The following is a 14815-nucleotide window of genomic DNA, read 5'->3' on the forward strand; positions in this document are numbered from 1 at the left end:
CAAATCGAGAATAAAATCGTAATCACTTCCAGCATGCTTTGATGGATGAAGATATGTGAAGGTATGATATGTGCCAAACAGGAGAGCAAATTAAAAGGGACGGATGAGAATCACTGTAATCTAACGTAAGGCAGGTAGATGCTTGTTGGAAGATTGTATTCAGGACAGTTATCAATGGCTTACTGTCAAAGGGGATAGATGGATGAAGCGATTCATTGGGTTTTTTCTGCTTCTAGCATCATTCAGTAATTCCTGAATGATGGAAGACAGTGAGAACTTTCAGATGACACAAAGTTGGGAGCCACTGCAAGTACTGGAAGAACAGCATTACAGTTCAAAACAATTCTGAAATTGGATAGTCTATAAAAGCAGGATACAACTCAGTTTGGCAGGTAAAAATTATTTCGTATGGGTGAAACAATACAAGAGAGCAGATAACTCACAGGACAAAAGCATGTGGAGTCAAAATGAGCTGAATATGAGTCAACAGCATTTTGCTGATAAAAATGCTCAAACATTTCCTGGTATATTAGGTAGTATGATATATAGGAGAACTGTGCAATAATCTTTCTGGTTCACTCCTACTGGTAAGGCTGCGGGTGGAACGGTAGGTCTGGTTTTGAAAAGAATTTGGTTTATATAGTTAGGGAAGAATGAGGAAAGACTTTGTAGGCAAATGTGGAAAAATTACTGGGCGCTACTCTCCTTTTCCACTGGGGATAAGAGAAGAAATGATGGGCCTAAAATATGAACCAGTAAATGGTTTTAAATTGCAGCAAGAGAGATTTCAGTTAAACATTAGGGGAACACTTCCTAAAAGAGAAGGTAAGTACAGGCAGAAGGCTGCCTGTAGAATTTGTAGTATTTCCATTACCGGAAGTTTTAAAGACAATTGTCTGTTTAGAATAAGAAGGAATAAACCTGATCCTTTTTGGAGCAAGAGTGCTCACTGCATTCTCACTTGATGTCCCTTCCCTCCACAGTGTTTAAGATAAGACTGTATCTCTACATACTCTAAAATATTTCACAAACCTTAGTCCTGTGAAAACAGTCAAAAACATGTAGTACAACCACTGAAGAGATACCCTGCACCATCATTTGGCTATGGTTCCTCTGACTAAAGCTGGAAACATCAGGAAGTGGGTTGGAAGGTGAAAGAAATCGAGAAGTAATCTATTTCTTCAAAGAATGAAAACAACCCCCAGTACCTTGTGGGTTTGCTTTTTTGGGGTTTTGTTTGTTTTGTTGTTTTTTTTTTTTTTGGCTGAGTTGCTTTTCCTAAACAGCTATTGGTGTCACACTGCTCAATAGCAAATAAAACAGCTGCAGAATGGGATTTACTCTTTGGGGTTTTGTTTGTTTTGTTGGTTTTTTTTTTTTTTGGCTGAGTTGCTTTTCCTAAACAGCTATTGGTGTCACACTGCTCAATAGCAAATAAAACAGCTGCAGAATGGGATTTACTCTTACAGTGGTCCTAAATGCACACACAGAGCAATTTGCACAATCTGCCTCACAACTTGAATCGGTTAAAATGCACCCCTGCGGACTACTTTCAAAAACCTATTTGGAAGAATATACACTGTCTCACACTGAAAAAGATCAGGGGAAAAGAAGCAATGTGTCAGAGGCTACAGGGGAGAAAGAAAAAGAAGCAAAAGGAACAATAGAAATAATGATCTGTTTTTCGCTTTTCACTTTCCTCTCCATTTTTTTAAGGATCTCTTTATGGTAACACTATTAAACTACACGTAACAATAATTGAAAACATGGAACAAAACCAAGCAAGCACTACGCAAAATTGGAATCTGGCCCTGAAAAGCATTCCTTAAGCATCTCATTCATCTCACACATTTTGATGAAGACTTCCTGCTATTTCAACTTGCATACTTTGGAACTTCCCCTTTTTCATTTTGGAAGAGCTAAGTAATTGCTTTCATCTTCCATGATAAAATCTTGGTGGAGATTCTTATTAAATGTAACAGTCATTTATGACCCAAACTCATGAAAAATCAATTTTGTCATTTCTTCAGTGAGCCACGAGATACATTTTTAGTACTCCCGTGAACACACTGACTTCAGTGATGTTTTAGTAGTCCATAAAAAGGGTTCACTTGGACATCCGTGGAAACCTGTACCATAATTCCTAAAAAATTAATAGATCACAGCTAACTTTCTTGAAAATAATAATAAAAAACCCCAAACTAGTACTTGATAATGTCATACAGGAATACCGATCCACTATTTTTAATTCAATTTACCCTTCATAAAAATCATAATCTTCTTAATAAAAACTACCATAAAATATTCTCATTTCTAATTTAGTCCTAATGCTTTAGGATTTTTATTTTAGTAAGACAAGAAAAATATCTGCAGTCTAGAAAAATTATCAATTACAGGAGTCATCTGAAGTACATGCAGATGTAGATATATTTCAAATCAAAGACATTTCCCACACTAATAATCAGTAGGTGAGGAATTGAATACTGTTATACCATTTTATGTGGAGTAATTCTGTGCCATTTTTTTTATTTTTAAGAGAGAAGTTAGCAGTGTGCCTGTTTTATTACCATGTTTATTTTTTTAAATTACATGGGGAAGATGGCACTGCCTGCCTTTCTGTTAAACTGCGAGATGAAGGTCGAATGTAATTTTATTAATTCTTTCATTTCTCGTGTAAACTATCTATTGTATTTTTCTTCTTCAGCCCATTTACTTTCATTTTTGTGTTTTCTGATCTCGCTTTCATTCTGAAGTAGACCTTGTCAGTTTGCCACTGTGCATAAACAAATACTGCCTACTTTTTACTATATGTACTCTGCTTGAAGAACATCGTATAGGATATGACTGGATAACACATATTACAATACTGCCTTTTTAATTCAGATGAACTTGTATCTGGGTTTTACAGCATGTGTAAAAAGCTGTCACCTCTACTTGGCAGCTATGCCCTTTTCCCTGGAACCAGCTTTCACTGGCATAGTGAAAGGATCACTCTCACCACCCAAGAATGTGAATACAGTAAATAAACATCCTATACTGCTTTTATGAACGTGTTTCCTTAGGATTTTATTAGTAATGATCCAATAATACCTATAATTGTAGTAGATGCTTTACAGAAAGTAGCCCTGGAATGTTTTTCAGAGGCATTCCAGCTCTAGCTATGTAGTTCAGATGCCTCTCTGTGATTCAGTCTCTTGAAGCACAACATCATTTAGGTATGTAGCCCTTCTTTTCCTGCTCAGCATGAGGAAAATGGTTAAGCCCTAACTATCTCACTAGCTTTCTAAAACAATAGAGATATTGCTCTGAAATGCAAGAAATGTGTGATATCAGCTAATAACCTTTCTTTCAAATGCCAGTTTGTCTTGATCTTAATCCACTTGTCTTTACCAACTACAGACCACCATAACTGTTTTCAAACATCTCTGCAGTGTTTTTATACTTCCCCTGTTAATCAGAAAAGACAGCTTTTGCAGCTACTGAAGGACCCAGTCTTACATACCTTATCCATAATAGTTGTACTTCATACTTTTAGGTAAAAAGCAAGAACTGTAGGACTGACCCTCACGTCTGCTGCACTAGCAGTTTGTCAGTACGACTCTCTCTCCTAATGGGCTGTCACCAAGCCAACTCTCGGAATCACTGTACTAGCTCCTTAACGCAACTCCTAAGGTTGCACAGGATATTTAGTACACAACGACAAGATAAGGCTTATACTAGTTTGAAAATATGCTCTATTTTCAGCATTGCGCCTAAGGGCATCAAGTGCTGTCAAGACAGAGCTGAAGGTGCTGTAAACAGAAGCAACAAAGTATAAACTCCAGTATAAACTTGCACGTGCTGGAGCTGATTCTGCTCCCTTGGGAATGTTGCTATCCAGGCTGCGTGGACCTACCTTCTGTATGCTGCTGCACACCTGCCTTCTCCTCCAGGAAGGGAGTTCCTACACACCTGACCCAGTTCATGCCTCTTAAAATTATTTCAGTTAACACTTTAGTTAACTTTAAATCTGAAGTAATTGGCAAGGACATCACAGCAGCACTACTTAACAAAATGAGCTAGAAAGCAGTGACTCAGTCCAGACTCCGATTAATGTCCATCAAGTTCTTTCTCTACACTAATCCTGTGAGTGTTTAAAACTAAACTGTTTAAGAAACTGAACTATTTAGAAAGGCTCTGTTGAACACGAGTGAGTTCTGTCCCTAGCAGTTCGTTACTTTCCCCTTACAGCTGCAGATTACCTCCCGTATCAAAACTGTTTTCCCATCTCTCTCTAGTCTGAAAATGCTACCTTGTCATTTTACCATGAGTAATTACAGAAACAGTCCCCATGCCTCTCTTTTATTAACACCTCTTAAATATTTGTGCAGTGATTTCATATCCTCTTTTAGTCACCTCTTCTCCAGTTTATACAAATCAAGTTCAATGAATCTTTCATTACCAGTAATATTCTGCTCACCTTAGCTACCCTGCTATGGACTTCCTTCAGTATTTCTGTAGTCGTCTTTTATGATGACAGGTCTCATCAGTACTATGTGCAAAATTTTGAGGGCAGCTTGTGTTGTCATTGATATGGGTATCAACTATTACTAACAAACTGAACATTAACAGCCAGATAGAAGAAATTTTAACATCAGTAAAATGTCTGTAACTCAAAAGCTGCTGTCATTTATCCTCCTGCTACCTTACTTGTTCTTATTCTGCTGGACTGTATTTTAAGGTCTAGACAATAATAAAGAATGCAAATTAAAATAAAACATTCAAACCTGACTTCTGCTGAATGCTGTTTTCATCCCTCCTAGGCCTACTAATTTATGTTCTGATATCAGAACCACAGAGTTCAATACTGTGGTCCAGAGAGGGCCATACACTAAATCATTAAAAGCTCTGTTGATTAAAGCATCTGCACTTTCACCTGAAAGTTAAAACCAGATATAGAAAAAAAAATCAATTATTCACTCTCCAAAGAAATATCCACATTCTATGAGGAGAGTCTTCATTTTCCACGTGTTCTATTCATCTCAGCTTTACTAACTTGAACTTTGGCTTTGTACCAGATGAACACATCCAAGATGGCAGTATTTTAAATGTACTCTTTTTTATATAGAGTAAGGGTTTATGCTTGAATAATAGAATGTGTTTTCCAACGCAGTGGGGTATTTGGTGTTACTTGCCTTCTTCACGTAACTATTTTAGTTACATGTGTATGTAGCACGTGTAGGAGTGACATTGTTTAAGTTCACATGAAATGTAAATAAGTTAGGCACAGCTGAAACTATTTTCTCTGCCATTCCTATATTGTAGAACACAGTGTCACTTCATATTATGTTCCATTATGATAATCTTATTTTAAAGCTGACAGACAGCTTTAAAAAAAAAAAAGCTTAAAAGTGCAAAGTGTACTTTAGCTACTTCTAGCAGTCTTAAGGAATCCCCTTCCCCAGCATTTTGAATGTCATTATTTGGACTATGAGAGAACACATACAACTTGTGTACCTTTATAAATAATACACACTAGTCAGGAAACCTGACATCATTTTAGTCAGATGTAACAATAATGATTTATGGAATATATTTTAGTCCACCATGAGATCCATTACTAATCTGATGTCATCACATTGTAAGTTTATCCTCTCATAGAAAATATAAATCTATATCTTTGTAATGTATTTTTTATGTGCACTCTCTATCCAACAAACCAGTGGTCATATTAAAATTCAGCTATGAAAAGCAAAAAATATTCAGAACAAGCCATCAAAAAAGCATTTACCCTAAGCCATATTCAGAGCACTGAATGAAAAATAACTTCTGAATTACTTTCGTTCACGTGTCTATAACTCACACAGAAGAACAGAACAAACTAGAACTGCAGAAGTATATGCATTTTTCATCTGAGGTAATGGAAAATTATTGTTTTATGGGTCACTTACCAGTACTTATTTCTGTACGCCCAGCATTATAGAACTGTTCCAGCAAGGAGGTTGGGAGTAATGTCAGAGTTTCAACTAAGAATGTGATTCAGATAAGGACTACACCTGGTTAATGTCAAGTTAGTAGGAATAAAAAAGCAGAAGATTAAGCAACTACTTTCCTCATGTTTACCCTTAGGTGAAGCAACCTTTTCTACCACTGGCATGAAGCCATAACCTACACCTTTGCTCCCTCTTTTTGTTCAGAAGAGAGAGGATTCAGGAGGCGTGTTTGGGATTGTTTCTGATGGAATAATCAGTTCTTAGTGTACCATTAAAACAAAGCAGCAAGGTCAGACAATCTTTAGTCAGAGCCAGGAAATGAAAAAAATTATAGGCAGTACAGCTAGCTATGGCTGCCCTGGTGCTGGGCAGATCCAAATCTGCTCTTAATATCTTGAAAATAAAGCTAATAAAAGGCCAGTCATCTAGAAAAATAGTCACTAGATCAGCTCTAAGTAGCTGTGCTTTTGATTACATTTGATACACTCCCACGAATAATGGAAAATATTTACATTCTGAAGTGGATCACTTTAACATAGTTCATTTTCTAAAACAGTGATTCCATTTTGGGAAAGATACAATTCTAGACACAGTATCCGGGTTCAGAAACAATTCTATTTCAAATTAGTTGGAAAGGATTTCAATGTAGCATGGGCACTAATGAAATGTAACCACAGAGAAAATATAGCTATACAGCTATTCCCACTCCCCACTCCCCCCAAACCCCAGCAAACCCCAATACCTACCAAACTTGGCAGATCACCATCAGGTTTGCTTTGGCTAAGATACTACTACACCTGGCTGTTCAGTTTTAATTTGTGCACTGTCACAATAGTATCCACATACCTTCCCACATGAAAACTTTCTATTTGCTTTGGATATCTTCTTTTTGTTGAAATGCACCTTCCACTCATCAGTCCATGGCAACAGCACTACTCTCCAATTCAGACTGCTGCTAAACTAGTGTGTGTGTTTTATGCACCACTACCTCTAAAAGGTGAAACACACAGTGCTACAAACTACTGCAAAATCACAACTATCTGAGCATCATACTATTGGGATTTTGAGACTGCATCTAACAGCCCATAAAACTCTCTCTGGTATGTAATAAACATTATCGTACTCCTGCTCCAAAGTTCTGGTATTACCAAGAAAATCTGCTGCATGGTTCCTTAGGTTTTCTGAAATCAACACTTCAGAAGAACCACAACTACAAGGCTGCTGGCACTTTTGAACAGTCTTTTTCATCCTGTATAAAATGCAGCTGCATTTTCTACATGACTACCTGCATCTGGTTTGCTTAACGACTAGATTTTATGTATATTTAGAATTTAACATATAGTATGGCTAAGCCTTCTCTAAGTGAATGAAGACACATCTCAGAACAAGAAGAATTCTGCCAGTTTTAAAATATTACAAACAATGGACAGGTCTACCTAATATCATAGAAACAACGGCATACTCTCCGGATTTAACGAGCTGTTTGCTGGGTAGCTCTAAGAGTAGTTACACTACCATACTGATGCTGGCCATTACAAAGATGCCAAAGAAAGAGAGGACAACCTCAGTACAAGAACTCATTCAGTAGCAACGGTTTAGAGAAGAACATAGCTGATATCCGCCACAGATACTGAAAAATGGGGAATCTGAAACCACTTATTCATTCAGAGGCAGCTCCACAATATGAAGCCACATCTTCAGGGACTGTGGCAAAGCCACAGTTGAATTCTTTATGATTAAATTCCCTTTAGAAACTAACATGTCATTTTCACGGTAACTGAACTGCTACTCAAAGGAATATTTGTAACTGGAAATGAAGGTAGGAGGGGGAATGTAATGCTAGTGGAACAGGAGAAAAATCATGATTTTCAAGTTCACCAGAAAGCTTTGGAGTTTTTTCAGGCATTCACGATAATGGAAATCACTTTCCCAGGTGATGAATAGTTAATTCATTAGATTAAACATGAAATTCTAATGCAATACAAATAATAAACCTGACTAAAACAATTTTTTTTCATTTGAAATATCTCTTTCAGACTATTATCACATGAAAGAAGTGAAAAGTCTTCTGCGTAGGTGGAGAATACACTTCTGAGCTCCTCTGTGAAAGCTGAGGTGTTCCCATGCTAAAGCACTAACTTTCCCCTCTAGATACTGAGAAAGGGCTTAGAGCTAACCCCCCTCTAATTAAGACAGGTTACTCAAGTCATTAATGCACACAATAATAGCTAATATTAAACAAAATCAAATTGTATATTTTGATACCTGATGGTCAGGGGATCTGTTCAGAGCTGTAATTCCACATGACTTGTGACAAATGAGCCAGCATGAAATGGGAGGCTTCACTAGTAACACTCTCGACACATTTTTGAAACAAGCTACTGTTTTTCTTCGGGCTGTGCTAGAGTTCTTTGTAAAACTGTATCTTACATGCAGCATAAAATACTGAATCACCTTCCAGAGACTGTTTTCACATTTAGGATAGCTGTCCTTCAACCGGAAGAAAATGCTTTAATGCATTAATCAATTAATCTATTAATATTTATTGACATATACAATTTACCTTAAGTCCCTGCAAGTTAGGGCATTTCTAGGAAAGGGTAAGAATTTTTCCAATGCAATCTCACCAGAAAGCCTTAAAGTAACTTTTGGACTTCAAAGAATCTAAGATACCCCAGTTAATGTTGTTAAGAAACTTAGCACACTTGAACTATCGAAAGCATCCTTTCATGTATTTCACGAGTTTGTTAATCGGCATGAGGACTAGAATTTTTACTCCCGCTTTAGTCCTTTATGGTCATACAAGTTGAGGTGGCTTTTTGTATGTTTTAAAATGCCTTAGAGTTTTCTTCTTAGGAGATCACAGCTGCTTGAGTCACAGTGACTAAAATCAGCTTCTATTCACAGGTGGAAGGATATAAGTAGTAATATTAAATCACTTTAAAACAGTTCTCAGGCATAACTATATGAATTTGCTGTAAATATGACATATGTACAGACGACAAGGGAGAACGGATTTATTGTCACATCTTCCAGATCACTTTCAAGACTTTAAAACCACAAAGAAATAGTCATCCTAAATGTATGCTAATAAAACTTCATACCAATGCTCAGTATCGTGTTCTTTCTTTCCCCTGATCCATCCAATAATAAAGAAAAATAATTTTTAATGAAAGTACACAACATATTCACTAAAATCCCCAAGCTAAACTGTACTTTCTTTAACTCAAAATACCATAGTCTCAGATTGAAAATTACATTATACTCATTAAATTCCTTAGGCCGAGTCTTTCAATCCCTAATCAGTTACAAGTCACACAGCACCTTCACTACCTTCAGTTTTGCTTCAGCAGCTTCTGTAATATTAGCATCAACGTTACTTATATTATCATTAATACAGGTTTTTCTTTGTCTTTTCACATGATCAGACTGACACAATACAAGTGAGACACATGTTCAACTCAGTAATGTTGACAGACATCTACTCGCGCTCCCTGTTTCAGTTTATTATACAAAACACAGAAGAGGCACGATCACTTGTGTAAATATAACTCAGGGATTCATTTTCAGAGTCACCTACCTGTATGTGGCTCAATGGAGAAGTAAGGCTGTCCTTCCAGAATGCTGTAAACCAGCTTGGCACTATTTCCATAAACCGGATCGTCCGCATCTGTGGCTGTTACTTTAGTAACAAAAGTACCTAAAAAAAAAAAAAAGTACAAAATTACTTTTTAGCTCTTACTAGAAATTTACATAACTATTCAAAAAATAATTTGAAACAAAAATTAATTTCCTTCTGAGTTGTACGGCAATAATAAAAGAAAAAACATCGGTAACATCTTAGAACACGAACACAACATTTTCCTTCAGGATAATATACGCCAGCAGACTGTATCTCTGGGTGTAAGAAAAACCTTTTTAGTAGCTGTATTATTTAAGGTTTCTTTGTAGAATGCATTTAAAGCTACCTGATAGATCCGTGTAGACTTCAAGCATTTGCAAAGGAATGATATCAAAGGAATACAAAATACAAGGCTAATAATACGATATAAGAAGTTGCATTTAAGATTTGTAAAAATCACATTTGAAAGAACCTTGCCAAGTTACAGAGAATACATAGAAAAGCAATAATAAAAAGGATTCTTTTCTCTTCTCTTGGCTTGCAGCCATAATAACGGTTTGATGTGGCCACAGTGGCAGAGTTAGGACAACATCTATTGTCTCCGAATTGAGTCTCTACCACTGAGGGGGCTATTGTCTAGCCAGAGTTATAAATTCCATACCCTGACCAAAATAATAGAAGAAAAAAATTTAGGAAATTGCCCTTTTTATTTCTTCAGCTACATAGGGCTTGCCATATCTGTAAGAAGCAAAATCAAATGAAATTCAGTCAGTTACATTAAACTTCCACAGACACTTTTTTGGAATGACTTTGAAATATAATGATGGCATTAATTAGACTAACAATGAAGACAATTCGCATGGAGGAAGAGAAAGCAAGGGTAGGAGAGAGGTTAAGGGCTAAATTATGTTTCTTAATTTCAGGAAGGAAAAGAAATACTACATCCACAAAAACAGCCCCCTTTCTGGATATGCCAATAAAACCAGCCTCCTCTTCCTTCCCACGCTTTGTGTGCTGCTGAATCCCAATTACATGTCACTTCAGGACAGGAACAGCAAACTAAAGGAGGAAAAGGTCCCTTTGGATGTTCTTGCGCTGCACTCTTTTCTTCTTTCTCTGTATGGCACGTTATTACTATGGCTTTGGGCGGTTTTGTGCCTTACAGTACCTGCAAATTATTCAGGGGAATGTTTGCATATTTAATTTGCCTATCACTCAACAGCTTCCATTTCACACTTCCCACCTGGCCCCTTCAAACATCAGGGCAAGATATGGGGCTGGCAGGATTTGGGAATGTCAAGCAAGGGGTTATCCATTCCTCTAACCAAGTGGATGTTCTGCAAAGCATATTTGCTGCATGGGAGTAATGTGGTAATTCCCAGGGAAAGGATTTATCCATTCTCACAAGGAGAGAACCAAGGGAAGCAGGCTGCCATGCAAGTTCTACATTCACATCTGGCAGGAAAGTGCCCCACCAGCATCTCTCCTGCTGCACTGCAGGGCCCAGAAGAATCCACATGGCCTGCAGCAGATGTGTACCACGTGGAAGAGGAATGCAATGCTGATGAATATTATGCTGCATCTGTATTTGACAGATGCTAGCAGAACCTGTTCCTATAAACACGTAAACTGTTGATTTTTTGAAGCATAACTGGTTTGGATGTTGAAAGATGATCTTACACCTAACTTTTAATATAATAGTCTTCAACCTGCCACTGGGCATGGAGAAACAGACCTTACTCTCAGCTTCTTGGCTGGTTTATAAGGAATTAACACTGGAAATTTGTTGTCTGACCAATAACAAATTTTGCTGTGTACCCAGACGCTAACGGATAGATAATACCTGGTAGCTTTAAGTGAAAATGATAAAGGCGATAGATGACACAAATGCAGTTCCCAGCCTTGTAGCAAGTACAGCACTCAGCCTATAGATGATATCCTGAATGACCTCTCTGATGTACAGGAGAATAAAAACAGTAACACAGAACCAACCATGGATCACACTCAGAGGCCATGGCATAAGCTACAGAAAATAAATGAAACCGAGAACAAAGACAAGGAAGTATGCAGGAAGCTTGAGTTTGGATGTTGCAGGAACAGAGGAACAAAAGGACCCTTTGTGGCTTGCCTATGGTAGTCAAAAAGCCTGAAAAGACGTAACTCTTAGAATTGTCTCTCATATTTAAGTTTTGTTGACTCACCTTCTGTAACTCATACACCAGTTACAAGTTCTCTGTTTTGTTTTCCCTGTAGAAAGGAATCTCTTAGCCCAGCTGTACCTCCCCTCTCACAGAACTCAGGCTACAGCCCCATCCTGTGGGACATTGCCTGCTGTCCCATGTGTGATACCAAATGAGAATGCAGAGGTCAGTGCTTTCCTCAGCTGGATTCAAACCGAGATAGCAGGTGATGTACTAGGTTTCTGTGGCTGCTATCATAAAACCTTTGTTTTGTAATCGTTTATGACACAAGAGGTTTGTGCAGAACATCATAAAATGGGACAGGGCTGGAATAAGATAAGGCTCATCACAGAACAGTGAAAAATTTTGTAAGAGTAGTTTATCTAGGCTGTTCCATTTAGTTTCCATGATATACGTTATACACAAAGGAAAATAAAGAAGTGAAACTGTTGACTACTTTGAGATTGTGTTTGATTTGCCTAGCTGGCTCTCATTTCAAAGGACTTCAGAAATAATTACATTGCTTGTTTAGAAAGATTTGATATATAATGTCTATTCTTTTCTTATTTCACTTGAGAATTCCTGAAGACATTTATAGATTTCAGGATTTCAAAACTTGAATGGGTATGCTGATTCTTTGATAAACACATCCTTTATCCCAAGTGTTCATTAGACATTAAAGTTGAATATGCCTTAATAAAAAGAGGCAATCAGTGTTTAACATTGCTTCCAATTCTGATGCTTAGCTCTCAAGGTTGTTTTTTTCCTGTGATATAAGATAATTTAATCACTTACTGAGGCCCCAAGTTTGTCTGAATTTTTTACATACATTAAAAATACATACGTAATACTCAGTATTCCCATTCAAAGTGGGGGGGAAAATGGCATACGCTTCTTTTTCCTTCCCTTACAGGTCACTTGAAGTGTGATTATAATCTTGCTTAGTAAAACTAATGAAGGGAACACAAAAAATTAAATAGTCTCCCAGCTCCTAGAAATCAATTTCTTACACTGCCAATCTCTGCCACTCAGCACTTCATTTCCGACCATCTGAGAAGGTCTGTCAAATTCAGTAATTTGGTCCCAACAACCTTATTGATTAAAGTTGTTTATGAAAGATGTAAGCAATCAAGAGACAGAAATTAGGGAATTTATTTCCACTATTGAAATCAGTTAAGCTTTTTCATAGTTCAAATTTTATCACTTTTAATTGGCATTTTTTGTTTGTTTGTTTGTTTGATGCCTGGAATTAAGTCTTCTGCAGATGTGAAACACTCCATATTACTACGTTCACGCTAGAAATAAGTATATAAACAAGCAAACTTTGTCCCCACTGCAGCTGCAGACAGTGTTGCCACATCAGCGCTGCTCTGGCTCCACCACAAGATGCTACGGGTCCAGAAGTAGGAACCTACCCCACTTCCACAAGCGACAGAATCCTTTTCAAGGAAGCACGAAGAAAATGGAAAACAGGGATATTCCCGAAGGTGAAAAGTAATGCAGATAAAAGAAACCTGCACCATGGCTGTTGTTCAGGCAATCTCCCGAACACAGCAGAACTCTCTGTGCTTTGGTCTAGAGCTTTGGATTATCAGTATTTAGGTAGGGTTTTACACTGCTACGGATAATGCAGTTATAAATTACTTGTACAGAAGTATTTTTTACATGCATAATTTGCTTAAAGTTATAAAGATAAAAATTTTGCATTGGAAAAGCAGTAAGAATGCAGGGAAGAACATTTATTAAGTAAATGTTCTTTGAAAAACAACATTCTGGGTTCTACCCAGCAGATAAACAGCTAAGGTTTCTGTCTGAGCTTAATTTTGACTACATTTGGCTTGTGTTTGTTTCTCTATCAATGCTACAACAAACTCATTTAGCTAGAGACTACAAATTTGAAATAGTGCCATTTTTACAAGAAAGCCACTATTATAGTCCAAGTCACTGTTGTCCTAATTACAATAATATAGCAGTTTTATATAATCTGGCCTAACAACATAATCACTGGGTTTTTTTATGTACCTAATATTGCCTCCTGTAAAACAAAACCATTTTTTTGATAGATGAGGCAAATTTTAAGATGTTCAGTTAAAAACCTTTCTGCATTTTTTTCTGAGGTACACTTTTGCAATGCTAATGACCCTGCGATTAAATATGGACTGCAAAGAGATTCAACAGATTTTAATTAATGAACACTTCTAATGTGATTTAGCCATTAACCGTTGCTGATTGTTTTACTCAGTGTCAGGTTTGATAGTTTCTCTTTGCAACAGGCTAGCAATCAGAAACACAATTAACAGTAAAAGTCTCTTTATACAGCTAGGTAAGAAAGCCTGTGTTTGCTGGCAAGCTAAGATTAAAAGCCATCATAAAAATAAGATGTGTGTGTTCAGTTAGCACTCTTCTGTTGTTTTGGCTGTGTTTTTATGTGTAAGTCAGGGTACAGATTCTGCACATTAGTCAGAAAGAAAAATGCATATGCTGCCACGGGGAGTAGGAAAGCAAATTTTTTTGTGTGGCAGTAAAATGTGTGTACTGAAAAAAAAAATCAGATTTGTATGTTCTAAAGGGGGTAACACATCGTCGGTGCCAGAAATTTACATGAATCCATATTCAATGAAGCAACCATTTTGTTGAAATATTATAATGGCTGGTAAAAATAAAAAATGTGACTATAATGCAACCTAGTGGGACCATGTTTTCTCATTTTCCCAGGAACTTCTGGGGGTTTTTTTGGTTTTTGCCTTTTGGTTTTTTTTTTTTCTAATTTTTTTCTGATGCCCTTTTTCTTTCACTCTTTTCTCTCCTACTCTTCCCAAATCTGGACAGGCTGAAATCTCCATTTCATTGAGAAGATCTGATTACTGATCTGACAGGGCATTAAGAGTATATTTACATGAAAAAGACCTGCCTTTATTTACCAGCTGTTTTGTTTTTGTAAGAAGATCACTCTGCTTCAAAATCTCTAGCTATATTTGGAGTTTGGCTGGTAGCAGCCCTACAGTCAGCAGTGGTCAAAGCAAAGCATTGTTTGTGTTCAG

At 37.1% G+C, this 14815-nt stretch overlaps 1 protein-coding gene across 1 annotated transcript in view; it reads right to left on the bottom strand.

Moving 5' to 3' along the window:
- Window positions 1–14815, bottom strand: part of CDH8 (cadherin 8, type 2) — a 144856-nt gene that overhangs the window by 66363 nt on the left and 63678 nt on the right. The window contains exon 4 of the mRNA XM_010145833.1: window positions 9553–9672. Coding sequence (XP_010144135.1) covers window positions 9553–9672 — 120 coding nt within the window. The remainder of the gene's footprint in view (window positions 1–9552; window positions 9673–14815) is intronic.

This window comes from Buceros rhinoceros, unplaced genomic scaffold (genome assembly GCF_000710305.1).
Source record: "Buceros rhinoceros silvestris isolate BGI_N320 unplaced genomic scaffold, ASM71030v1 scaffold18861, whole genome shotgun sequence".
Classification (NCBI taxonomy): domain Eukaryota; kingdom Metazoa; phylum Chordata; class Aves; order Bucerotiformes; family Bucerotidae; genus Buceros; species Buceros rhinoceros.